At 39.7% G+C, this 27,595-nt stretch overlaps 1 protein-coding gene across 5 annotated transcripts in view; it reads left to right on the forward strand.

The window, feature by feature from the left end:
• The window catches only part of SSH2 (slingshot protein phosphatase 2), a 245,111-nt gene that overhangs the window by 152,274 nt on the left and 65,242 nt on the right, over positions 1-27,595 (forward strand). For 4 of the 5 annotated variants that reach the window (XM_029210906.1, XM_029210908.1, XM_029210905.1 and 1 more), the window contains one exon: positions 23,615-23,718. In XM_029210906.1, coding sequence (XP_029066739.1) covers positions 23,615-23,718 — 104 coding nt within the window. Of the gene's footprint in view, positions 1-975; positions 1,570-23,614; positions 23,719-27,595 lie in introns of those variants that run through there. The other variant, XM_029210909.1, reaches the window with a different exon arrangement.

The following is a 27,595-nucleotide window of genomic DNA, read 5'->3' on the forward strand; positions in this document are numbered from 1 at the left end:
GCTGTGCTTTCTCACTACTTCATTCTGCCTCTGCAGTTCTGCAAGACCAAAGATTAGGTGACAGAATAACTTGCTTTCTTAAGATTGATCTGTTTTACAGAATTTTCTGCCAATTTTCCAAGAATAACTGCTGGGATAGAATCATTAATATTTGCAACAAGTTTTTACTTCTGTTATTTCCTATAACCCTTGCAAATAACCCTTTGTAGTAATACTTTAGCATCATTTTAAAGGAAAGAGATTGACGTTCAAAGAGATTAAATGACTTATTCAGGTTATATAATTAATAAATGTAAGAGCGGTGACTAAAATCCAAGTCCTCTTTATATCATGCTTTTTCACTATGCTATATTTGCCTCCAATTAATTTTGTATCTCCACTTAGTAAATAACTTGTTCATTCATGTATTGATCACCTACAATGTTCTAGGCACTGGGAATGATCCAAAAAGACCAACTCTAAGCTCTTAGAACTTACATTCCAGAATGTAAATAAACTATTGTAAATAATCAGCTGATGATATGGCTATAAAGAAAAAATAAAGCAGGACAAAAAAGATGGAAAGTAACCTGGGAGAAGGAGTGCTATTTTAGAGAAAATGGTCAGGAAACTGATAAACTTTTTGAGCCACAAACTGAAGTATGGACATGTGGTATAAATGTATAAATCAATTTTTAGGTATGACAAATAATCTAAACAATATGAGGCCACTGCATTTACAGACATAATAGCAGTAGGTAAGGATTGTTGGGGCTTCCCTGGTGGCGCAGTGGTTAAGAATCCGTCTGCCGACGCAGGGGGCACGAGTTTGAGCCCTGGTCGGGGAAGATCCCACGTGCCGCGGAGCAACTAAGCCCGTGCGCCACAAGTACTGAGCCTGCGCTCTAGAGCCCGCAAGCCACGTCTACTGAATCCTGCAAGCCTGGAGCCCGTGCTCTGAAACAAGAGAAGCCACCGCAATGAGAAGCCCGCGCCCCGCAACAAAGAGTAGCCCCCGCTCAGCCCCCCGCACAGCAACAAAGACCCAATGCAGACAATAATTAATTAATTAATTTTTTAAAAAAATAGATAAGGATTGTTAACTTACATAAACATTAGCTTACAGTAACACTTATACCTTGCATTTAAATCTCCTCTCCCATGTAGCGTGGGTTATAAAATCATAAGCTCAAAAAAGCTCTAAATCTAGTCATTTCCTTCATGCTAAATCACTACCACATAAAGCAGTGTTTAATGTATTGGTGATCTTGGATTTTTCACACTGTTAGAATATAAGTACAGTAATGGCATGCTACATGAAATGGCATGCTCTGGGTAGCTATTAAAAAATTCTGGAGTATCCAGCAGGTTTAGGAAATGTAAAACCTCATTTGCTGGTCAGATTTGACTTTAATGAATTTCAAAATCTTGTCCAAAATCCTTTATTGTACTGAAATTCTGTTATATCTTGTACTACAGGGCTTCAGTAAGTGAACTTTCACCTAATGCTTGGGGATCTTTGTGATATAAGCAAGTTTATTTGTAGAGGGATTTCCAGAAATGAGGAGAGGAGGCAGCGTTATGGGGCAGGTAAGACAGGTAAGAGGGCCTTTTCATAGGACTTGCCTTTTGCTGCTTTAGAATGGCAAGAGTCCAGAGTATTAATAGAAGACCCTTAGAAAGCCCCAGGCCTTATCTGTTCCTCTAGTTTCAAAGTTAAATCCAAGCACCAATCATTCAGTGTTTGACTCTTGTTAAAGCTGAGTTGTTGTCTGCTAAAAGATGAGGTGGGGGGGAGGGGGTCGGAGGACTGTTAATTCCCAGTTGCTCATAGTCTCCTGAGGGCAACTACAAGATTCCTTTAATCCAGAGTTTTAAACTAAGTTCATGAATACAATGAAATGATATGCAAAGGTGGGTGTATATATTATTAGTACATTTATTTTTCTGCAGGAAAAAGCCATAATTTTCATCAAATTCTCAAAGGAATGTAATGCCCATAATGCCCTTCCCCTCACCCCAAATTAAGAACCTGGAATAGACTGTTTTAGGCATTTGACTTAGAAATTAAGTAAGGTGTTTTTAAGCTGTTTGGCCTTCCCAGTGAGATTCATTTATCCATTTTTAAACAGTCACTCATGATTTCCCCACAATGAAAGATTTTGAACTACCATTTTCTCTCTATTGAGAAGGATTATGCAGCCTTTTGAGTTCTCTCTCTCTAATAATCTTGGAGTAGATATTCCAAGAATGGTATTTGCTTTGCTAAAGAAGATTTGGAATATTACTGTAAAGCCTGAATGTTCGTTGTTCCTCAGCAAATAGTCACAACCTGTGTGGTAAGTGAAAAGAGAAGCAGTATTGGGGTAAAGTATTTCTGGTGCTTTGGACTATATCCAGGAAGGCAGAAATAACTTAAAGTTGTTACTTTAAAGTAAAAGTCGTGAGAAGAATTAGGAGAATTTCTAAATGCATTTAAGCCAGATTCTTATTAAATTATAAAGAGCTTGTTGAGAAGTTTGGGGACGACTGCCCTGGGCTTAGATATTTAGTGGAATGAGTGTGCTATTTAATGTGTAGTGGAATGAGTGTGCTATTTAATGTGTTGTGCACTGAGTCAAGGTATTCTCCAACCCATTAAACCATTCTTTGCTATTTAAGACCAGTTTCTGCAGCCTACAGTGTATAGTTACAAATTTTTAGAAGTGTGAGCAATTAAGTTTTATGTGCCATTTTTGCTTTCTTGCCATCTCACGTAATTCATTTATTTAGGCCTAATCCAGTGCATATTTGGCAAAAAAAATCTGTTTTGCATATAAAGCCGTGAGAAAACTCAGACCAGTTTATCTCTCTTAGAAATTAAACACCCTTTAAAAAAGCTTATTTATTTACATACTAGAATTTTGGCCTACAAGAGGATTCAGTCTTTCAGTGTCAATTGAGAATATTTAGACGTAGTTATTTTTCATTAAGTAGGATTTTAATTGCAGAGGAAACAGAATGGAGTTTTTTTCAGAATTTACACTATTTAAAATATTTTTCTATGTTGCTTAGTTTAGAAGTAAATATTGGAAAATGAATATACAAGTATACTGTATAAGCTGTATGTGTAGTTGTTTTCTCTTTGCTGACTGTTCGTTAAATATGTCACTGTAGAAATGTTAAAATATATAGGAAGAGAAAAAACAACATTCAAAATGTTGCCTTTTTAGCATTAACCATTAATCTGAAAAAACATGCCTCTTCAGTGACACTGAAAAAACTTTGGGAAAACATCCAACATCTGCTTATCTTTCCTGCAGTGGAAATGTTCATAATTGCAATGTGCAGTTTCCTTTGAATGAAGATAAACAGATTTCTATTTGTTATACTTATGTTTCAGAAGCATGTTTACTGAATTCTTTAAATGTATTTAATTTTTTTCACCTCACAGTTGAGGAGGTACCAGAAACATCTGATTGTTATTGGGGGTTTTCTTAGCTTTCTTTTGAGGGCAATTGTGTTTTTCTTTAAGATATTTTCCTCAGACATTTTCCTTTTTTTTTTTTTTTTTTTTTTTTTGCGGTACGTGGGCCTCTCAGTGTTGTGGCCTCTTCCGTTGCAGAGCACAGGCTCCAGACGCGCAGGCTCAGCGGCCGTGGCTCACGGGCCCAGCCGCTCCGCGGCATGTGGGATCTACCCGGACTGGGGCACGAACCCGTGTCCCCTGCATCGGCAGGCGGACTCGCAACCACTGTGCCACCAGCGAAGCCCAGACTTTTTCTTTTGACCCCAGGTTTAGGGGCCCCTTACAGAATATATCCACCTAAACAAATTCTTCCATTACCTGCATTACCATGTCCCTGACTCAGTTCAACACAGTCTCTATTATAAAATCCATGTTCCATAAGCTTTTTTAAAAAAATACGTAAGTCAGTTTTGTCCCCATTTGGTTCTTCCTTTGCCGGACGACGGATCCAAGAGGCTGTCAGCTGGACACTGCTAGAGGACTCTACCAGTCAGACCCTGGTGTTTTTGACATAGTGGGGATTCCCGAGTTGAAAACCTATTTGTTCCAGTTCCCAAGAGATCAAACTGCTGAATATTTTACCCTGTTGACCTAGACAGCTCTTTGGCTAAGGCATGGTGAGCAATCCTGGCGAGCGAGTTATCTAAATGATATTCACTGCTTTGCGTTAGTCATGACTGTGCTGGAGTTATGTATGGTAGAGATTGTTCTATGCATACTAGAGATTATACATCTGTTCACAGTGAGATAAAATTGAGCATTGGTTGTTCTATTGGTTGCCAAGGAATGCATCAATATAGGTTTTCTTTCTCAGTGTCTTTCCCCCTCAGCTGAGGTAATAACCCCACTGTTCTGACCCTAAACCTAGGACTGAGTCTCCTATCTTTAGTGGGGTATGCATACCTTGTCTAAATATAGCAAGGTGTGGACTTGGCTAATGTGGAAAAAGACAGTAGAATGACCTTAGCTGGTCTTCATTACTAGTGTTACAATTATATTTAAAGAAATAGGGACACTATTTTAGTTCTGCTTATATGTAGAGATGCTTTTTTCCAGCTGCTCCTTGGGTTAAAAGGTTTTACGCACTAAACCAAAAAATTGTTTTAAAAGCTAAAGTAAATCACTTCAGAAAGAAGCCAAGAGTTCATTCCATGTGAAAACATGCCCATGGGACTTCTTGGTGGCACAGTGGTTAAGAATCCGCCTGCCAATGCAGGGGACACGGGTTCAAGTCCTGGTCCGGGAAGATCCCACATGCCGCGGAGCAACTAAGCCCGTGTGCCACAACTACCGAGCCTGCGCTCTAGAGCCCACGAGCCACAACTACTGAGCCTGCGTGCTGCAACTGCTGAAGCCCAGGAGCCTAGAGCCGGTGCTCCACAACAAGAGAAGCCACCGCAGTGAGAAGCCCGCACACCGCAACAAAGAGTAGCCCCCACTCACCGCAACCAGAGCAAGAACACACGCAGCAACGAAGACCCAACGCAGTCAAAAATAAAATAAATAAATAAATTTATTTTTTTTAAAAAAACATGCCTGGGGGTGGTTTCTTCTTCTTTCATTGACCAAAAGTTAACATTTATTCAGAATTTAAAAGGTAAAGCCTAAGCTTCATGTACTTTAGGATAATAATTTGTATTTATATAATTCTGGTACTTGATACTTTTTAGAAAGCTTGCACAAACTTTTGTCAGCTAAGAAGAAAGGATATTTTATCCCTAAGCATGTGAGACAGGATTGATAGAACTAGTCCTGTTTTACAGATGGAGAAACTCAGAGGTAGGATGGCTTTCTAGAGGGCCAAGTGAATCAGTAATATGGCCAATTCGGGTGACTCCAGTACACCACCTTTTAGCTCAGGCAGGCAACTTGTACCCTCTTTTATGAGTGTAAAATGACTCAAGCAGCCGTTTCATCCTTTTCTTTTTTAATTGATCAACACTGGAGTGGGGGAGGGATGGGATTCCATTTGCAGAAAAATTTTCCAGTGGAATCAGGAATCCAGTGGACAGATTAACCATTTGGTTACTGAGCAGAAACCTCTAGGATTTAACATCACATTTGCAGAGGCATCCAGCCCATTGTGACATAACCTTTTAGGGGCATTCTTTGAGAGTTACCTCTTCTGCTGTGAAAAACCTAGTTGGTATTTTTGACTGTTTAATACTATAGGAATATGGTGACCTCATCTTGAACTAATGGAATGATTTTAAGGTTCCTAGTGGTAATCTCCTAAAATCACAAACTTAAGAGTTTATAATGTTGAATGAGGAAATTGAGATCCGATTGTCTCATGTCATATTATACAATTCATTTGTGACAGAGCAAGAACTCTAGGTCCCCTGACTCTCAGTTCCATGCTTTTTCCTCTCTACCTTTACATGTTTCCCTGCAGCAGGTGAGATACTAACCTTCTCTTTGTAAATAGAGAATCTGCCTAAAGTGCTAAAACTGACTCAAAGGCACCAAACCATATGTAAAGTGAGATTAGAAAACCCTGGTCAGCTGAGTCCTGGCCAGGTGTGCCCCTACTGTCTTCCCCGAGACAACGAAGAAAGGTTTGGTACAGCCACCTCATCACATTTTTAATCATCTTTCACTCTAACATCTTATTTAGTGTTGTGATCCCACTTAACAGAAGAGAAGTAAGAAGCAAGGTTAGTTGGCTTTTATAACATGGCAACTTTACTGTGATTTAAGTATATTCCCCAGATTTATTCCAGTCCTTTCCTCTGGATAGCCTGTGGTTAATGTTTAATATAAATTCTTTCTAAGTTCTCCAGAGCTACGTTTTACACAACTACAGATTTTAGAGGTGGGGAAATTAATTATCTATGAGAACTGTCTTCTCATGGGTAACTTAATTTAGCTGAGAGGCAAAGAGATTTAGCATTACCAGCTCAGCAGTTTTTCACTGGTGTCCTATTCTAATGTAATACAGATGAATTTGTAAAATTCAGTTGCCTTCTTTTGGTTGAAGTTGGCTTCAGGTTTCTGATTCATTTTTTGCTTGTTATTATGTGCAGACAATTAACCTTGCTTTCTTTATGATTGGTTTAAAGTGGTGGTTTCACAGCTTAGCTGCACTATCTTCCATTTAAGCTGAGCCCTGCCTGTGTCATCTGTATACTGTCATATCCGTTGAGTAGGGGATTAGGAAGGAGGGAAGTCCTTTGTGTAAAAGTATTCTCTTCAGCTGTTCTTCCTTGATGCTGGAAGTTTGGTGCCTGGCAGGAAATGATTTAGACATGTGTGATAACAAAGTGACGTGAGGAAGAATTGCCTGTAAGTTTCCCTGGCTTATGCAGGATGATTGGCTGTCAGCTGGCAGATAGGTTAAGGCAAATTTGACCTCCAAATCTGAGGACTAGTAAAGTAAAACTTCAGAGAAAGTTGAGGTAGTGAAAAAAACCTATTTTGAGAAAAGTTTGGACAGAAGCAGGTGGTATGAAAGTTAATGTCCATGTCAGTAAGACTTCTTTTTTGACCCTCTTGCGTGAGAGTCTGTAAAGCTTTCGGATTTGTTCAAAGGAAAAGATCTGTCTGACGAGTCAGGAGGTGCAAAGAAAAAGACATTCTTTGATTGCAAGGAATTGACACATATCAAAGCTTTCTCTCTCAGATTTTTTCTTAGAATTTGAATTTCTTTACAGAGTAAATTTTCCGTCGGTACCAGAAAGTAAACTAGACGAATATCCCCAAGATATCCATCTTCTCTTCATTCCCATTAGCTCAGATCAGACTACCCTTCTCTACTTCTTGCCTGAAACACTAAAGTAACATCTGTCTCCCTATTTCTAAGTCTCAACCCCTTCCAATCCATTCTCCATACTGTAGTTAGAGGAATCTTTCTAGAAATGCAAACTATGGATCTCTGTTATCCTCAGGGTAAAGTCCAAATTCTTTGGCCAGTAATATAAGACCACTCAGATCTATGACTTACTTACCTCTCCCCTTGTTTACTTTGACCCTCCCTCTTAACTCTTTCACCATATAGTAAGATTATAGGGACTTCCCTGGTAGTCCAGTGAGTTAAGACTCCACACTCCCAAATGCAGGGCACCCAGGTTCCATCCCTGGTCAGGGAACTAGATCCTGCATGCATGCCGCAACTGAGAGTCCACATGGCGCAACTAAGAGTCCGCATGCCGCAACTAAGAGTCCACATGCTGCAACTAAGAAGCCTACATGCTACAACTAAGACCCGGCACAGCCAAAATAAATAAATATTTTTAAAAAAAGATTATATTAGCAGTTTGGGTAGCTTTATCCAAACAAATTTATATAAATACAGACTATCAGTTCCATTGTCATGTTAGCAGTAAGGGAAGCTCATATAGAACCTAGAAGAGGCTACTATGCTTGAACAAGAAGTTTCTAAAATCTTTTGTAGTAAACTCACTCAGAAGGCAGATGTAAGACAGTAACCCACACAGCACACCCAACTTCTCAGAAAAGGGAAGTTCAAGAAAGGATAACAGATAAAACTTTGTTAAGAACTTTGCAAGTAAGTTGAAAGTTCTTCTGTGAATAGAAGTTCCCCACTTGGCATCAGGCATGATTGAAGGCTGCAAAGAAGAACAAGTAAAGCAGGCTCTCCCTGTGATGTGTGTTGCAGACCTCAGGGCTCACACACCCTATGTACACACACCAGAGAAGAGGTTTTACAGTGAGTGACTTTCATACTTTATTATCCTTCGAAATGTGCTTGAGTCTTCAGCATTGTTTCTGTTGTCATTTTCAGATCACATTTATTAAATACTCCGTACATGGTGTTAGAGCGGGCACTATATAAAGCAGTGTCAACGGACTCTCCTTTCAGTGCCTCACACACACAAAAACAAACAATACAGACCTAGGAATATTCATCTCATTAAACAGAAGTAAAGTTTAACATACAGCAAAGCAAGGTGGCAGAACAAGTGTATTATCTTTGCTTTTACACGAGTTTTTCTGTACATGATAAACATTTTTATTTGGAATTGAAGCAAGAAGGGAGGAGTAGGGAAGCTTGCTTCCCACTCAGATTTTTATACAGTAGGTTGTGCCCTATCCTACCACAGAGAGATAGCCTCCCTCTGCAAAGAGCTGAGTGGTGCTGCTGACAAAGAACCTCAGTCACTTGAGTGGAGACATATGGGCAGCTTGAGTCCTCCTTGTTTGAGTAGCAGACATTGCTGATGGCAAAGCATTTTGGGCAGAGAGGTGGCTCATAAATGAGGAACTTAATCTAAGAAACTGTGGGTTTCTGAGCCCTAAGGGTACTAATTGTTGGTTTCTTCACAGCTCACTTTCTCTCAGGCCCCACCCATCACTTCAGAGAACTTGTTGACGACAGCTTTACTTTCTCAAGTCTTGTACAAAGGCAGATGTCTCTGAAAATGCAGCTTACGCAAAACATCTGTGTGCATGACTCTGTTCCCACGGTGTGTTTTCCTGTACTGCTCCCCTCCCCCCTTTTTGGGTTCTTTTTTAAAATTGAAAACACAGTATAACCATCATTAAAAAGAAATTTGCAAAAAGAAAAAAATCACCCACAATGCCTCCATCCTTACTAATAGCCATCTCCACTCCTGCCATATTACCTTCCTATTATTTACATGCATAGCGTTTTGCCTGGTTACGTCCTTTTTCTTAAGCCAAATTTCAGATACTTTGTCATTCAGCCACTTCCCTTTTTTTTTCCCCTGATTCTGGCATCATCTTTTGGTTTTTGGTCTTGAGTTACTGAAAGGGCATTGCAGCTTATCAGCATTTTGTCAGTGAGTCCTCTTTCTCTTATTTTCCTTTCCTAGATCCAAGTATTCTAGTGTTTAGAGTATGGCTGAGATCCAACCTTTATTTTTAAAAGTAAGACACATATATGTGCAGGATTTTTAATTTTCTTAACGTTTAAAAACTGGTGTTTTAAATTATATTGACTTTCAAGGCACATTGCTGTGCCCACCCCAGGGAAGCCTCATTTAGGAAGAAACATATCTACAAACTAGAAATATTGATTTGCTGCATGAAATATATTTATTAAAATGTTGATAAGCATGTAAAAATAGAAATATATATTCTTTACCCTGATAAATGAAAAGGAAATATACAAGAAAAGTAAAAGCTAAGTAAATAGAAGAAACAGATTAGTCCATATATCAGTATTTATCATAAATATAAATAAACATTTCAATTCATACAGCCCTCCAAAAAGAAAAAAAAATATGCACTTTTAAGAATACCTTCAGCCACCTTCCTTTTAGACTTCCTGTGGTCCCCTGTGCTTAGGTATTTAAAGGGTAGACCTCTGTGGTGTGTAGGGTCCCCTGATGACTAAGGAAGTCTGCAACACTTACATACAGCCTTGCTATCTGTCTGTGGCCATGTGAGAAGGTTAAAAGATCCTCCTCAGGGTTGCAACTTTCCTTCCAATTATTGTGCAAAAAATCTGCCTTTGGCAGTTAAAAATAATTTCCTTTTGTTCCTTATGTTTTCCTTTGTCCTGAGTTGCCACTTGGAGTAGTTTTAGGACCTAGCTCAACCAGTACCTAAAAACATTTAGGTGTAAGTTGTAAGATTGTTCCTACACTGGAGCAAATATGTGATGATTTACCATTTTTCCCTCCACCACATTTAAACACACAGGAAAATTTTAATTTACTCTTGAATCATTTTGATTTTAATATTTTCCTGTTTTTCCAAATCCTAACTAAAATGTTTGGAATTCTCATTGCTTCATATTGCACACTAGAGTATTGCAAAATACTACTGTGTGATCTCTTTGTCCCTAGCCCTCTGATTTCTTATGAATACTATCTGGAAAATAGGAAAGAAAGTGCTGTGGGTCATTGCTTCTGCATGAGTTTATCTAAAAATGTGCATTTAGTAAATTTGAAAAATTAACTATTAAACATTAAATCAGGCATCAGGAAAGCTCAATAAATTAAATTTGCAAGGAAAAGTGGAGTAACTTTTTCACCTGTATTGGTGGTACAATTCTGTGATGATTCTGTAAGACAGTAGGAAACAAGGAACATCAGGTCGATTAAAAAATGTGAGCTGATTAAGGCCAGAGACTGCCTGCCATTTGCTTCTCTCTTTTCCCTTTTCTCTGACAGCTCCTTAAATTGTCCTTTGAACTTTGCCTTTTGCTATTTGTTTTTTTCTCTTCCTTCTCATCCTCTTCCTCCTCCTGCTCCTTAGTCATCACCATCACTAGTATTACTATTTTACAAAAGTTAACTGTTTTTTTAAGTGTCAGAACCTAAGCACTGGCAACAGTGTTCTTCCTACATTTCGCTGTGCATCAGTATGGGGCTGAAAGGATCTGTAATGTGCATTAAGACAGTTACAAATACAAGGATTTTGCCCAAGGACTTTTAAAAAGTCAGACAGTGCAGTGGATAGTAAAGAAAACCAGTGAGTAGATTTAAAAAAGAGTCAACATACTTTGCCATGCCTTTCTCGCTTCCCCTTGGTTTGATAGTTTGAGAATTAGTATCTTTGAGAGACTTTTAAGAGTGCCTGTTGGCAAATTATTTCATTTTCTTAGCCTAGTAAGGTAGAGAACAGCTATAGAAGAATTGGTTAGGCAAGGAAAAATGATAGACTGATGTTCTACAGACTGGGTTAAATTTTTGTGGCCAGTGAATTTTGAGAATTACTTGTAAGGCTGCGGTAAAGTAGTACTGAACTAACTCAATTTAAAACCAAAACATAAAACCTTGGTTTTCTGATAATTGGAGAATTCTTTCTTAGAACCCTCTCGGTACCCTACTAGGTGGGCTACAGTGAGACTGCATTGTACAAAACAGGCAAAGAACTCAAGACTACTAAAGCCATGGAGTGGAGTTTCAAAGTACAAAACAAAACAGCATAACTTGGAAATAGGCCAAAATTTGATCCCTGCTTTGTCATGCTGATTGTGTAATTGGTAAGCTTAGGGAAGTTACCCTCAAAACCTTTGTTTCTTCATCTGGGAAATGGGAAGAATAACTTCTGTTCATGGAGTTGTTGCGAGAGGGTGGTTGTAAAGCACCAGGCGCCGTGCCCAACACAGGGCGGGCACTCAGTAAATGATAGTTACAGCATCTTTAAGTTTACTTCATAGTGCTCAGAGCCAGCACCTAACCACTTCCACCACCGTCACACAACTCCCGGAGAGAACATTTTGATGGACATGCCATTGTACCCAATTCCAGGTTTTCACAAAAAAAGTTCGTGAAGTTAATGGCAGAGTTGTTGCCATTATTATCAACAAACAATAGCTATTCAGTAGACAGCTTACTGTACAGGTCTGGGGCTTTGGTGATAAATCTGAGCTAGAGAACCAATTTGGGAGGCGAGACAGTCAGGCCTCAATGATCGTTCCCAATGATTCTTGCCTCCCACTATTTACATCCCTGTGTAGTTCCCTCCTGCATTAAATAGAGCTGACCTATGTAACTAATAGGATATTGCAGAAATTATGGTGTGTCACTTCCAAGGTTAAGACATGAAATACCACACTTCTGCCTTGTTCCCCCTGGGATCACTTACTCAGGGGAAAGACAGCTGCCATGTTATAAGGTTAGTCAAGCAGACCATTGCATGGCAGAGAGCTGAGGCCTCCTATCAATAGCCACGTAAGGGAGCAATCTTGGAAGCGAAGCAGATCTTCCCAGCCCCGGTCTAGGCTTTAGATTACTTCATTCTCATAAGAGACCCTGAGCCAGAACCACCAGCTGGCCTGCTCCTGGACTCTTAACCCACAGAAACTGTATGAGATAATACGTGATTTTGTTGCTTTAGGCTTCCAAGTTTTAGGGTAATTTGTTATCTATCAGTAGCTAACTAGTCAGGAGTCATCCTTTATTCTTTATAGGACAGGGTGGCCATGAAAGTGGATGAGGGCATCCAAAAGAGTATATATAGAGCAAGAAGAGGAATGACAAGGAAATGATAGAAGACAGCATATTTAAGAGGTTGGCAAAAGAATAGGAGCCCGCAAATGAAAATGTGAAAGAATAGAAGCATAGGAGGAATACAAAGAAAGAATATTACAAGGTCATCAACGATATCAAATGGTCAAGAAAGATTAGGACTGAAAAATGCCCATTGGATTTGACTAACCAAAGAAAATCTCAACTACAGTGCCTTGAAAGCCAAATTACAAATGAAGTGGAGACACTGAGACCTGTGCCACTTGCCCTTTCCTATCTCTTTGATTTCATCTTCTACCACACATCTTTGGCTCACTACACTTCAGTGCTGTTGACCTCCTTGCTATTTCCCAAACCAGCCAAGTACACTTCAGAGCCTTTGCATTTGCTGCGCCCTCTACTTTTAATGTTGTTTCCCCAAACAGCCACACAGCCACCTCCCTTACTTCCTACACATCTCTGCTCAAACGTCATCAGAGAGACTTTCCCTGGGCATACCTTATAACACAAATACATACAGCAGCGCTCACTGTTACTCTGCTGTTTTTCTCTGTAGCACTTACCATCATGTGATATCTAAAGGGGCAGCCACTGTTCAGCTCTGGCCAGTTTTTGCTAGGCATGAATGTGGACATATGTGTTCAGATTTTCTCATCTTTCAAGAGAAGCTGCAAATTCTGATTTTTAAGTACAATTAGTTGTAAATGAGTTTCAGAGCCCTGTGAAGGTCAGACTGTCTGGTGTAAGAGCAGTGAGCAGGGTAGGGTAGGGTATCTGGCAGAGGATCTCGAGCTGGGATGCTTAGAGAAGTACCAAGTTGGTTCAGTGTCTTAGACGCTAAGAGGAGAGAGTCTCAAAAAGGAGAAAGGGATTTGCTAGTGCCCATCAAGGCTCCAGGTGCTAAATGAAAAACAGAAATTGGTGTCAAGCTAAGACAAGGATCTTTGTCCTTCTGATCTATCACTTGGGTAATCACTGGCAGACTTAGGATGGGGAGGAGTTTCAGAGGTGGGACAGAAGCAAGATGGCAGCAGAAAAAAAACGACTGACAAGGGAAGAAAATGGAGACAGCAAGTATAGACTTGCTGTAATAAAGAAGAGAACTTAGAAGGGGACACAAGATCAAGTAAGGGTTTTGTTTTAAGGATGTGAAAGAACAGAGTTGAGCATGTTTCTGGGCTGAGGAGAAGCGGTCACTAGAGAGAGGGGTGACTAATTGGTAAACTAGGATACAAGGGAATGGGGTCAAGGACACAGGTGAGAGGGTTGACTTTTGACAGCTGGATGCATCATTCTCTCAGATTGGAGAAAGGCGATAAGTCCGCAGGTGAGGGAAAGTATCAATAATTGGGAAAAAGCACACCAGCTAGCCTCCATTTCTTGATGGTGTAGAAGACCAGCTTAAGTGGAGAGTTGAAGGAAACAGGAGTTGTGATGGGACTTGAGAGCGAGGAGGGTTTGGAGCAGGTAGGGATGGAAATGGTGGGGGGGCTGTGCCTGGAGGGATTAAGTGGGGGGGCTGTGCCTGGAGGGATTAACTGCCCAGCTGAGTCAACTCAGCGTTGTTGCTGTCATCTCTGACATCTCTGTCACTGAGACCATGGATGTGCGCCGGCATCCAGAGGCATGGTTTCATAATCTCCTTAAACACTGGGCTGCCTTTCATTTATTCAATATATATTTATTGCACGTGCACTTAGTGTCAGGTACTATGCTAGACGTTAGAGAGATAACATTAAACAAGGCAGTTGTTCCCGCTCAAGGAGCTTGCTGCTCATACAGAAAATTATAAATAAGTCATCAAAAAATACTATAATTTTAAGCTGTAGTAAGTATTATGAAGGGAATTCAGAAACAAAGAGAACAGATTGCAGGGAAACCAGTTAGGAAATAGGACGTGGGACTAGGTTGGTTAGGGAAGGAAGAAAAGCCAAAAAGAGGTAGATGGCTTGGGAAAAAATTGAGAAATCAAGGGCCCGGAGTCTCAACCAGGTTGAAGAGAGAGTGAACACATGAAGGTCACAAGAGAGGGGGTTGTAGTCAGAAAGTGGGAGTTTGGCTTCTGAAATCAAGTCCATCAAACTCTGATGCCTTCGAAAGGGACTCTGGGAATTAGAAGTCTAAATGGAGTCCAGGTGAAGGTGTTTGAAGATCAAGGGGACAAGAAATTTGGGGACAAGCTGTTGGATGTTCATCTCTATGAACAATGGAATCTGTTAAGATTGTAGTAGGAATCAGGGTTAAAAGAGAGAAGATTGAGCAAAATAAGGAGTAAATTAAAGCTAGTGACAAGGATGTCAGAAGGTGACAGCAACAAAGACTAGAAGGTGCCCTGAGCCTCACAAGAGGCTTTGCGTAAAGGTGAAAGAGAAATGGTCTGAAAGCAGGGATTGATGTTTTGGCCAAGTGTTTAAAAGCCCAACTTACATTCCTTCTGCAGGTGTGTTTAAAATACCTGGAAAGGCATTTGTTGAATCATGCAAATAAAATAATATTTCAAATGCTGAACAGTTTTTCTTAGTTAATCTCCTTTTGTTTTTTGTTTAATCCCACCAACTATTTAAAATTTGGTGCTAAGTAATGTTGGTCATGTCTCTTGGTGATCAGTACATCCAGCATTTTAAATAGTGAGAAAGAACTGTTTAGGTCATTTAGTCTTTGGTTCAGACAGCTTTTAGGCTTTACCTTTTTGAAGGAAAAGTATTTAAGTCTAGAGTTTTGGGCCACAGGACTGAGAAGCTTTATTAATTCAGCCTGTAAAGGAAATGGGCTCCTTTGAGCTGAGGTGGTTTCTCCACTCCTTGGAGGAGGACCTTCTTGAAAACAAAACTCCCCGGCACTGTCAGTCATCAGGCGGACTAGGGTCCATTGTGTTAGGAAGTGCCTGAAACCAACTCCTTTCATAGGCACCTAGGGTTTTTTGTTTTTTTTTTTTTTTTGGTGGTGGTGGTGGTGGGTGGGGGAGAGGGGGGAGTATTTGTTTTTATTTCTCTGAGGAGGGGTAGGTGGAATATTGGCAGATGGCTGTTGGAGATGAGGCTGAGACTTGGTAGAGTGGCTGCAAAGGGACAGAGATTAGAAGGTGGCAGTAGTGTCATGAGAAATTCTGGTCTCTGAATCTTAGCTCAAACTCAGAAGTGTTTGGGGGCCAGACTGCTCAGTGTAATTCCAGGGGTGGTGGCCGCCTGGAGGAGCTGGAGAGAGTGGCTGCTCTTCTCAAAGGTATTCAGAAATTAAAATGATTTTACATCTGCGCTGGTCTCACAAAATGTGCTGAATTAGGCCCGCCTACTACCAGTTGGAGCCATGACCTAGACCCTCTCTGAGGGCCCTCCAGCTCTGGCCTTTCATTATTTGGTAGTACTTCAAAACTCCAAACCAAAATCTAAACACTTTTAATCCCTGACAGGAGGTCAAGTGTGTATATGACCAGACAGCATCTAGAAAGAAGCACCTTTGGTCTGAGAGAAGACTGCAGAGGAACCAAGGGCTGGTCAGGCATCCACTTCTTTTCCCATGTAGGCTTTCTTGCCCTCATGCCTGGGCCTCATGGTCTTTCTTACTTCTTGTTTTTGGCATCTAGTTTTTGATATTTTTTTAAAGCAATGTTTAATATCCAACAAACATACTAAAGGAAAAAGAAAAAAGAAGGAACTTTAAGAAACAGCATGAAAGTATTTGCCTCATGGGAGTATGTCTAAATATTTCCCTATCCAGACCTGAACTTTGTTTTCAGGATACCATGAAAAGTAGAAGAAATATCACACCAGGCTTTGCCATGAAATCCTGCCTTTGTTCTCTTTAGATGAACTGACCAGATGTGTTTTTAACTTCTGGTTGCTTCAGATTATTAAGTCAGCAAATATGTCCTGTTATGGTAACTGCTAACTTAAGATAAAGGGTTAAAGTGCCGCCCTGGGTTTCAGATGACATGGGCCTTAGTCTGTGCTCCACTGCTATCTAGCTGTGTGACTTGGGGCAAGTCATTCACATCTCTGAACTTCAGTTGATGTACCAGATTCTTTGTTGCAAACTCAGAAATGAATTTTAACTATCTTTTTTTTTTTTTTTTTTTTTTTTTTTGCGGTACGCCGGCCTCTCACTGTTGTGGCCTCTCCCGTTGCGGAGTAACAGGCTCCGGACGCGCAGGCTCAGTGGCCATGGCTCACGGGCGCAGCCGCTCCGCGGCATGTGGGATCCTCCCAGACCGGGGCACGAACCCGTGTCCCCTGCATCGGCAGGCGGACTCTCAACCACTGCGCCACCAGGGAAGCCCTGAATTTTAACTATCTTAAGCAAAATATTTCTTAGAAGGATGTCAGAGCTTACCTAATGGATGGGAGACTAGAAGACCAAACTTAGAGAACAGGCAGGAGCAAAGGGCATTCAAGGAAAGCCCAGGAGCAGGAGTCGACTGTGCTATACCTTGCTACTCTCCCCACTGTGAATGTGACCATCCCCCATTCTCCCTACTCACTTGGGTCACTTGCCTGAGATTCAGGAGAGAGTTTCCAACTGGCCAAGCCTAAACCACATGCCAGCTTCCTGCAAGGCCCCTTGCAGTTCCAGAGTTGGAGGGTCACCATGACCAGGCACATTCCCAAAAGGAGACTAGGGTGAAATTAGAAAGGAGAGCTCTATTGCTGGACAGCCAGAAACCACAAATGTCAACTCAGATGTGCCCCCATCTATAGAAATTAGAAGGTTGAATTGTATGGCCAGTGATAAAATTATTGATCCTAGATTGTGTTTCTATCTGGACATTTCTAAGATGTACATGTTTGAGGCAAAAATGGGATAGTTACAAGATCTTATCAGTAAATGAACATTCAAAAGGAATATTCTGGGGTTTTTCCCCCTCCAATTTATCATCTGTAGGGAAAGGACCGGGAAGATTAGTCCTGATGGAATTTGTCCCTCAGCCTTGAACAGACAGACCTTTTTTTTTTCTTCTTAGGTTGTAGAAAAGTAGGAAAGGGGGGAAAATAGCTGCATCTGAAGGTAGTTGTGCTGGGCATTGTGCAACAGAGTTTAAGAGGAAGATTAGCTGGAACTAAAATGGTCTGGTGGTTGTAGTTAATGAATAAGAACTGCCTTAAGCTCTTATCCACTTTGCCAATAACCGGTTTACTAATGTACCCCAGCCTCTGCTTGTCTGCTGATAGAGAAAATATCCTGCCGCCTGCATTCATAGGCATGTATCTGGGAGTTTATGTTCTGGGTGCAGAGAGGGTCCCAGGTATCCATTGCCATTCCAACACTGTCGCTTGAACATATGGCCTGTATGTTGGAGATGGGGTTGGGGATTGTTTAATTACAGAGAATAGTGCATACAGTATTTGGGTTTGGATTTTCTCCCGTTGTAATCTAAATTTCTTTAGGATTACAGAATCAAACTTTTCTCACTACCTGAAGTGTGCTTTTGACTTTTGTAGCCATGTTTCATCCATCAAGGCACAGTGATTTTGTCCTTCCTGTTTTTTGGATTTAGCCAAACTTTTTCAGTAGGCACTAGTATTGATAGCTCTGTAGTCCTTTGGCCTCTGGTCTGATATTTGAAACTTTTTATTATGAACTTACCTTTCTGTGGGATGTGGTCACACTGAGTGGGGACATGAATTCCTTTCCACCTAATGGGATTGACAGAGCTGCCCTAGTACCTTGAATCTGAAATTAAGCAACTAAATAAGCAGAGAAAGCTTATCAGGAAAGGGAGAGTGTTGTTAGGAGAGTGGAATGTATTTGCAAGTTTCCCATAAGTGAATATTCTTCAAGATAAAAAATATAACAGTTCAGATTATGTGTATTCGAATTTTACATAAATGCTAACTAGCTTACCTTGTGCAATAACATTTTATGCCATCCGTATTACACAATAATTTACCTATGAATTTTGGCTTCAGGCAGAAATGCCAAACAAACTCAAGAGTTTGGCATTAGAAACATTATAAACATGAAAATCTACTTTCTTCATTTTAATGTTAAAGTAAAAGCATTACACCCACTTTATGAAACTTGATTTACCATAGTGAATGATTCATTTCATGTCGTGTGTTACATGTAAAACAGAAGAATGTCTGTCAAACTAACATGTAGCAGTTTGGCCAGGTGTGTCATTGCTTTGTTTTGCTTCTTTGGCCTTCCTGCTGGTCATGGATGACCACCCTGGCCACATTCCTCAAAGGTTATTCCAACCTCAGAACAGTTAAGTATTTTCTTCACTTAGTTGACCTTTTCCTCTCCACTTTGCCTGAGAAGAAACTGCCAGTTAATGAGTTTCATGCTTTGCAAAGTGCTTTTGATTGGGAGGGATTGGCACAGAGTGCTTTCCCAAATTATTTAAAACAGAGTGCTCTTTCCTCTGTTTTTGAGACTAAAACGCTACTGTCATTCCCAGTTCTTTTCTCTACTGTCCAGCCCATCTGGATTCATCTCTCAGCCAGATGTTCTTCATTCCCCTCAGTAAAGTCTTTCTGTTCATGGCCTTGATAGGGGGAACAAAAAAGGAATAAGAGTTGAGATCTGAATGGATTTCAGCCCTTTTCTTTCACTTCTGTCTCTACTTTTAAATTCTGTGCTGTTGAAAAGTTCTGTAGGGAAGGCATTGTGTTTCATCTTCCATAAACTATATCATAAAACTAGAACAGCGTAATAGAGAGTGAGTGATTCAGAGCATGAGCTTTCAAGTCAGAACTTGGTTTGAATCTTTACTCAGAGGATGGCTAGCTAGCTGTATGATCTTGGGCAGATAATTTACCACCTGTGAGCCCCCTCAGTCTCTTATGTGTAAACTGGGGGTAAAAAATAGTACCTACTTCATAGGATTGTTGTGAAGGTTAAATGAAACAATGTAAAGTGCTTAGCTCAGTGCCTGGCACACAGTGGGCATCTACTCAAGTTAGCTGTTATTAGCTCAGTTCATGTATCAAACTAGGGATGACTTTCCATTTGTTGAGCAAGTGACCTTACGGCAAGAGAAGGGTAGATGTTCTTCAGACGTATTCTGATAAAAACTGGAGAATGTCACTGTCACTGTGTTAGAAAGATGATCCTTGTCGTTTTCTCATCAAGCAGCTAATGACTCTCCAACTTTAGATTTGGAGAATGTTCTTTATCTTGTGTTTTCCTTAATATGGGGGTTCTTAAGTCCTTTGAGGTTTGTGTTTAACTTGGACATCTGTAATCACATACAGATGGCTCCATAGAATTTACTGGAGCATTCCTCTTCCTGGGCCAGGCTCTAGATAACTGGTCAGTTCAGAAAACATGTAAAAGTTTTCACCTGCCTTTCTAGATTTTAAATTAGAGACCAACTCTGTGTTGATTGAATCTTTAGCCAGATGCTTCAGAAAGACGAATAAATGTCTCTCACTATTCTAGCAAGATATACTAAGCCTTTACCTTACACTGAAGTACATGTGATTAAATATACATATTATTTTCTTCATATGCAAATAAAGCATTTAATTTTCAAGTTGAAATTGATCCTCCTAAACGCTGGTGATTTCGAATTTTATTTTTTCACTTCCATGTCACCATGTTGCCATCCCATCTTTGATAGCGTTTATAGAACTTTGACTTTTTTTCAGTGATGAAAAGGGTTTTTTGTAATTAGCTACACTTTCATTCCTGGTCCCCTTGTGATCAACAGTTTATGCCACTTTTGTGATAACTGGGGAGTTATAATCTGGGGCCACAGAATAAAGAGGATTGATCGTACCATCCAGAGTGTATCTGCCATGACTCTCTGGGGGCCTAGATCGCACCTACTAGGGCAGTCTCCTGGCCCACCTGGACCTGCTGTGCATTTTGTTGTATCAGAAAAGTTTATTGAGATTTGTATAAATGACTCAAATAGAACGGCATCTTTTCCCTTATACCAATTGTGACTTTGACTCCTGGTTTTTCTTTTATAATCAGAAATTTTCCAGGTAGCTTTGAGTTAACCAAGGGCCCTTGTCCTCCACCCCAATCCTCCCCTTGTGAAAGCACTACATACATTTTAAAGAAGACACTTAAGAAATATGCTTTAAAGCATAAGCCACAAATGTATCTAAGAATAATATTCCAGAACTCTAAAAACCAGGAAGTTGGTGTGTTTGTCAAAGAGAAACTACTTTTGTCTCGCAAAAAGAATGACTGAAAGAAGCTCTCAACAAATACACTTCTTTAGTAGACGTAGAGACCACTTTGTGTACTGGAAACCAAAGTGCCCATAGCTGTAACTTGCCTGCTGATAGGTAGACTATTTAGCCTTTATTTTTAAAATATTTTCGTTTAGTAAAACAGACAGTTGCTGTGTTGGCAGCAGTGTGAATGTCATTTCCTGTCTGTGGTGTACCCCACTCATCCTGTCGCTCAGACATTTTGTTTTAGGTTGTTCCTGTAATGTGAGTGAAATAGAGTGACCCACAGCAGGGTGACATGTGCATACCACAAATGTAACAAGAGACAAGACTTGTGCAACAGACCACAAGAGTGCAATGCTTTATTTAAAGATGAAAACAAAACAAAACAAAGGCAGCCAGCACGCAGAATTGTAAAGTGGCCGCTATGGAGTCTTGTGTTTGTTTTTAGAAGACACGTTCCAGTCTATTTGGCAAGTTACCTTAAAGGTATATCAGCTTCATGCCACATGATTAAATGATAAAATTGAATCAAGGACTGACAACTGTTATAGAGATGATTTAATTTCATTTAATCGATTAATTTATCATCACACATTTGTATTTTACAGCCCAGTAATCTGCCACATATATTGAATTCTGTAATCATTACTTTTTACCTGTGAGATTACAGAATTTCTATTTTCTTGTCCTAAATTACAATTCCTGTTTCAGGGATGGGTCAGATAAGAGAGTATGGGGGGAAAAAAACTCCTGGGATGAATTCATTTATCCATCAGATATCTGTCAAGCACTTAATATGTGCTTGGCACTATTTCCAGTGTTGACGATACAACAGTGCTGAGCAAAATAAAGTCTTATTCTTCATGGAGCTTATATTCTATCATAGGGAGATGACCACAATCAAGTATACAAGTGAATAAATATAATTTCAGCTTATGATAAATATCCTGAAGGAAACAAAACAGGACCACAGGATAGAGTATGATTGGGATGGGGGGAGAGGTGATGATATTGGAGCTGTGACTTAAATAGTGACAGGCCAGGAGAAAAGTGTCCCAAGTAGAAAACAAAGAGCACAAAGGCCCTGAGAAGGGGCCTGAAATATAGAAGAAACAGAAAGAAGGCTAGTGCAACCAGGTCATAGTAAACAAAAGGGGAGATGGTATAAGACCCGAGAAATAACTTCTTATCAGCTGTTACAGGGCCCTGAGGTCCCAGCTGAGGACGTCAGGTTTAATTTATACATAAAAAGGGAAGCTGTTGGTGGGTTTTAAGCAGGAAAGTGACATTATATGATATTTATCTGTATATTTTAAAGCACTCTGGTTGCTGTTTGGTAAGTGGATAGTAGTGATACAGAAATAGTTGCAGACAGACCAGTTTAGAGGATTTTTGCTGATATAATGTCTGGGGTTAGTTTCACTTCAGGGATAGGGCGAAAGGGGTAAAGATATAGAAAAAGCAGAATTGCCCATGAATTGAAGCTGAAATGTATGAGAATGTGGGGGGCTCATGTATTATTACCTCTACTTTGTATATGTCTGAAATTTTCTGTAATAAAAGGAAACTTTTTAACGGTAATCTAAGTGAAAAACAGTGGTACCCTGGACCATTGTCAGAGTAGTAATGGAGCTACATGGGCAGATTCAAGATGTATTTGAAAATAAATCTCATAGGTCTTGTTGATGGATTAGATATATATTGTTGGAAATAGAGAAACCAAGGACGACTGTTATATGTTTGTACCAAACAACTTGGGTGGATGAGGCTAGGGATCAGGTTTGCAGGGGACTCAAGAGAATAGTTTTGGCAATGTAAATTTGAAATGCCAATTAGTTTTCCAAGTGGAAATGTTGAGTAGGCAGCACAGTGTAATTTACAATACATTAGCTAACACTGAATGGTTAGCAATCTTGGAATCCTTCATTATGTGTTTCTAAACTTTGCCATTAATGACTTAGAAGTTCTATCCTTTTCAGATTCTGTAGATAACATTGAAAGGCTTAGTCTGTCGATATGAAATAATTTAGATACAATTTCTGTTTTCTGTGGATATCCACTAGTAATTGTATTTTGAATAGCCTCTCTGTTGAGCAGTAGTTCCCCACCTCTGTTGAGCTATCATTCACATGAAGGGTGTTAACATGGAGGGCAAACTCCATGGGTTGACCAGACTTCCTGTGCACTACTCCTTTTCAATCATATGGAAATGCAAGTTTGTGAAAGTAAAATTTTGAGTAACACTTTAGTGTGATGCGTGTATATTTTAAATATAAGTCTTTTATGCAAACTTTGGATCTATTATTAGTAGCTAAGCATTGTAACGTATTTCACGTCTGATTAGAACGCTGTTGAAACACCATTATTGACAACCATAGATCTATTAGTTATTGATAACCATAGATCTGTTAGCTGTTAAAGTAATATTTATTAAGGGCACCACTCTAAGAAGCTTCTTATTCTTATTGATTCCTCACAACAACCTCAATTTATTTATTAATCCCTGTTTTATAGATAAAGAAACTTAGGCCCCCTAAAATTCACTCAAGTAGGAAGTAGTAGAGCTAGGATTCAAACCCAGGCATCTGGTTCCAGAGCCTTTACCCTATATTTCCAAAGCCTTCACTCTTAACTGCTACCGTGTAATGTACATAGAATATTGTAAGTTTTGTTTCAGAAAAATTATAGTAGACAAGACTGTGTGAGTAACCAGAGTCTCTCTTTTTTTTTTTAATTGAAGTATAGTCGATTTACAATGTTGTGTTAGTTTCTGTTGTACAGGAAAGTGATTCAGTTATACATATGTGTGTGTGTGTGTGTGTATATATATATATATACACACACACATACGTATTCATTTTCATATTATTTTCCATCATGGTTTATTACAGGATATTGAATATAGTTCCCTGTGCTATACAGTAGGAAGGACCTTGTTGTTTATCAGAGGCTCTTTTGATTTTATTTTTACTTCATCCCATGAGGTTGGAACTTTAGGGAAGAGAAAATAATCCCAAAGTCGGTCTTCATCTTACTCTTTGATTTTCTTCCTTAAATTACTTGTTTATTTATTTATTTTTACTTTTTCCTTATAGCATCAGCGAGAGCTTTCTAACAGTCAAAGGTGCTGCCCTTTTTCTACCACGGGGAAATGGCTCATCCACACCAAGAATCAGCCACAGACGCAATAAGCATGCAGGTAAAGCTCCACATATGCCATTCCTTTTCTTGGTTTCTTTACCTTTTGTTTTGTCCTAAAAGACTGAGTACCTCATCGCCATTTCTTCAACAGTTCTGTAATGGTGAAAGAAAGCATTGTACTGTGCTGTAATCACTTTTCTTTCGCTCTCATAGACCATATTTCTGGCACTTAGCAGAATACCTTATACACGAAGTAGATGTTCAACAATAAATTTTTGTTGGAAAAATAATCAGGCACAAAAATAGGCTAATGAAGTCTTATGTAACATCTCGATTAAGGTTTTGGTAATCAGCTAAAAGATGTTCAGATGTTTCTTCAGACTCTATGCAAAATCGATTAACCAAAGATGACTTTTTTTTTCTGTCTGCTCTCTAGTGATGTTATGAGGAGACTAATATGGCATATTACTAATATAAATAAATTCAGTAGCACTGTTGTGTTAACAAGAGTTATGATATCACATATTAAAATACCAGTTCTTAAATACCAGAGTCTACTTCTTGATTGTGTTCACGCTAAAAAGACTGGAAATTTAATTCAGAGGACTTTTGTAGAAACAAGGAATCATCAAATAAATGTTCACTTAGGGATAAGTGTGATACTCTGATTTTGAAATAACCCACTAATATTCTGCACCCAGTACCAATATGAGGCTTGTTTCCCCACACATCCAAGCAATTCTCAGACACCAGCTGGGTGTCCTGCAATTCACCTCAATTCTGACACTATCTACCTGGAGATAGTGTCAGCTTCCACAGGTTAAGGGCTCAGTTGTATAAGGCTGCCCCCCTTACCCCCAACTTCAGGTGCCAGTCACAAGTCCGGGTTGTCTGTAGATTGGAAGTTCCAATGACCCCCTCCTTGGGTTCGTTTAATTTGCTAGAGCAGCTCACAGAACTCAGAGAAACATTTTACTTATTGGATTACTGGCTTATTATAAAAGGATATAACTCAGGAACAGCCAGATGGAAGAGATGCGTAGGGCAAGGTATGTGGGAAGGGGCACGGAGCTTCTGTGCCCTCTCTGAGTGTATGCCCTCCCCAAATCTCCATGTGTTCACCAATCTGGAAGCACTCTGAACCCTGCCCTTTTGGGTTTTTGTGAAGGGTTCATTACACTGGTATGATTAATTCAATTGTTGGCTATTGGTGATCCATTGAACTTCCAGCCCCTCTCCCCTGCCCAGATAAGGAAGTTCCAACCCTCTAATCACACGGTTGGTTCCCCTGGCAACCAGCCCCCATCCCTAGGTGCTTTCATAGAGTCAAGTCATTAATAGAACAAAAGACACCTTCTTTGCTCCACATCACTTAAGAAATTCCAATGACCACTGTAAAGCAATTATACTCCAATAAAGATGTTAAAAAAAAAGAAAGAAAGAAATTCCAATGATGTTAACAGCTCTGTGCCAGGAACTGGACAAAGACCAAATATATATATTTTTTATTATAAATCACTGTATCACACCCACTAACAGTAGTGTACGCATTTAATATTTCCATATGTTAGACTTCTCTAAAGTCAGGTGCATTGTGGTGATGAGGTTAAGAAAGAATTGAAGAAAGTTGGTCTAGAGAAAGAGGTCTCCAGGTATAGGATATCCACAGTTTAAAGGAAGATAATCAGCCTTATGCCTCTCTTCTAACAGCAAGCCTAACTTGTGTCATTTTGGGGGAAAAAAAAAAGTCAGTTGTCCTGAGGACACCAATTAGAGAAATCCCAATCAGTGCTATACAAAGAGTGTTTGCTTATTGTCCAAAATGTGCCATTTTGATGACGTGTGATGTCCAGGAGTGGAAGCAATTGGAATTACTAAGAAGAGAACAAAGAAGACTGTAAACCTTGAGTGTGTAGGTCAGAGGTGAAAGCCAGAAGTACTGTGTCCCATGGAGCCAGTAGTGAGTTTAACTCCAGTGCAGGTAATCTTAGCTATTTTAGTGGCTGCCCTACTTCTTGTTTGGACCTTCATCTAGTTCCAAATGTAGCAGCTCAGAATTATAATCCATCTCATTGGACAGTATTATCCTCCTACCAAAACTCTCCAGCCATGGAAAAATTTTAAAAGGGGCAGGTGAAAAAACTCTTTGGAAAATTAGCTTTGTACTACATTTTCTAAAAACCTTCCTCTTCAACACCAACCACCAGAGTCAAGGGGGGAACTCCTCCCCAACGCCACAAAAACTTGAATGCACAGAGGAAGTAGACCGAGCTGAGCTTTGGGTTTCTGTTTGGTGTGGATATTTATCACAGTAAAAAGAAGACAAAATATTGGTTTAAATCCAGTGTGTCTGACTAAGATGTTAGGCAAATTGCTCTGTGGCATGTAATAGTAAGTGGGGTCAGTGGCTTTTCAGCTGCCACCCAGGTTTCTACTTGACCTTGTTCACTTAGCTTTCTCCATACCAAAAAGAAAAGCAGATTTAACACAAGATGAATGGACTTTACTTGTGATCCAGACCAGAACAGATGAGGCAGTGTGAGTATAAATGCAGCTCACAGAGCCAGACCTTCACATAAGCTGGAGTTCCCTTGGCTGAGCCGGCAGTAACTGAAAGATGATGGCAGAATTGCAAGCAGATCAAGGGCTTACTCTGTCTAATTGTACTTTCTTACGCATATTTCTTGAACGAGTTAGAATTTTATCTGGGCTTCATTAAAAATATCCAAGTACTTTTTTCTAATCAAAAAGTGATATTATAAGTGAATGTCTGCTAACATTTTAAAGAGAAACAACCAAAAGTCTTTAAAATCAAACTGAAGCCTAAAACTTGGCTACCAACAGTGAAGTATATGAAAACAAAATGTAGGAAAAGGATCTTAATGGTACAGGTATATTGCCTCTATTAGTCTCTGTGAAGGACAGTTTCCCAAGAGGAAATACCTCATGGCAGTACTTTTCACCACTAGCGAATCTGAACTTCCACATACCCAGCTTGCGTAGGAAGCCCTGCTGTAGGGGTAGGGCTCCCTGACTTTTGTCGGACCTTCTAAGAATGTCCAGCTAGATATTTGGGCCACTAGTGCTCGGAGTGGAGTCTTAGGGCTGCTGTTTGCCCAGAAATGTTTCTCCTCTAGAAGTTCTCCATCCTGAAAATTCTTTCTTTAGGTTATTTGTCCTGAGAGAACAAAAGGAAGCTTAATTTTTTAAAAGCCTGAGCTGCTTACCTCAATTGTAACTGTAGTCATTCTTCATTGTTTATACCTAACACTTTGTCTCCCCACGCTGATTCTTTTATTTTTAACAGCTTTATTGAGACATAAATACCATATTATTCACCCAATTTACCCATTTAAAGTGTACAGTCAGGGATTTTTTTTTTAGTATATTCACAGAGTTGTGTAGCCATCACCACAATCTAATTTTAGAACATTTTCATCACCCCAAAAAGCAACCCAGTACCCATTAGCAGTCACTCCCTATATCCCCCACCCTCCCTCCTAGCCCTAAACAATCACTAATCTACTTTCTGTCTCTATAGATTTGCCTATTCTGGGTGTTCCATGTCAGTGGAACCATATAAACAATCTTTTGAGACAGGCACCTTTCACTTGAGACATGGCCCCTTTCAAGGCTCACCCATGTTATAGTATGTAACAGTACTTTATTCCTTTTTATGATTGAATAATATTCCAGTGTATGGATATACCGCATTTTATTTATCCATTCATCAATTGATAGACGTTTGAGTTTTTTCCATTTGGGGGCTAGTATGAATAATGCTGCTATGAACATTTGTGTACAGGTTTTTTGTGTGGACATATGTTTTCATTTCTCTTGGATTTGTACTGTGAACCCACACTGGTTCTTGCACATGAGACTTAGATTCTGTCTCTGGGTTTAAAGTATAGTAGAATGGCCAAACATAATGATTC

The sequence above is a fragment of the Monodon monoceros genome, unplaced genomic scaffold (genome assembly GCF_005190385.1).
Source record: "Monodon monoceros isolate NGI ecotype Baffin Bay Population unplaced genomic scaffold, NGI_Narwhal_1 Super_Scaffold_9, whole genome shotgun sequence".
Lineage (NCBI taxonomy): Eukaryota > Metazoa > Chordata > Mammalia > Artiodactyla > Monodontidae > Monodon > Monodon monoceros.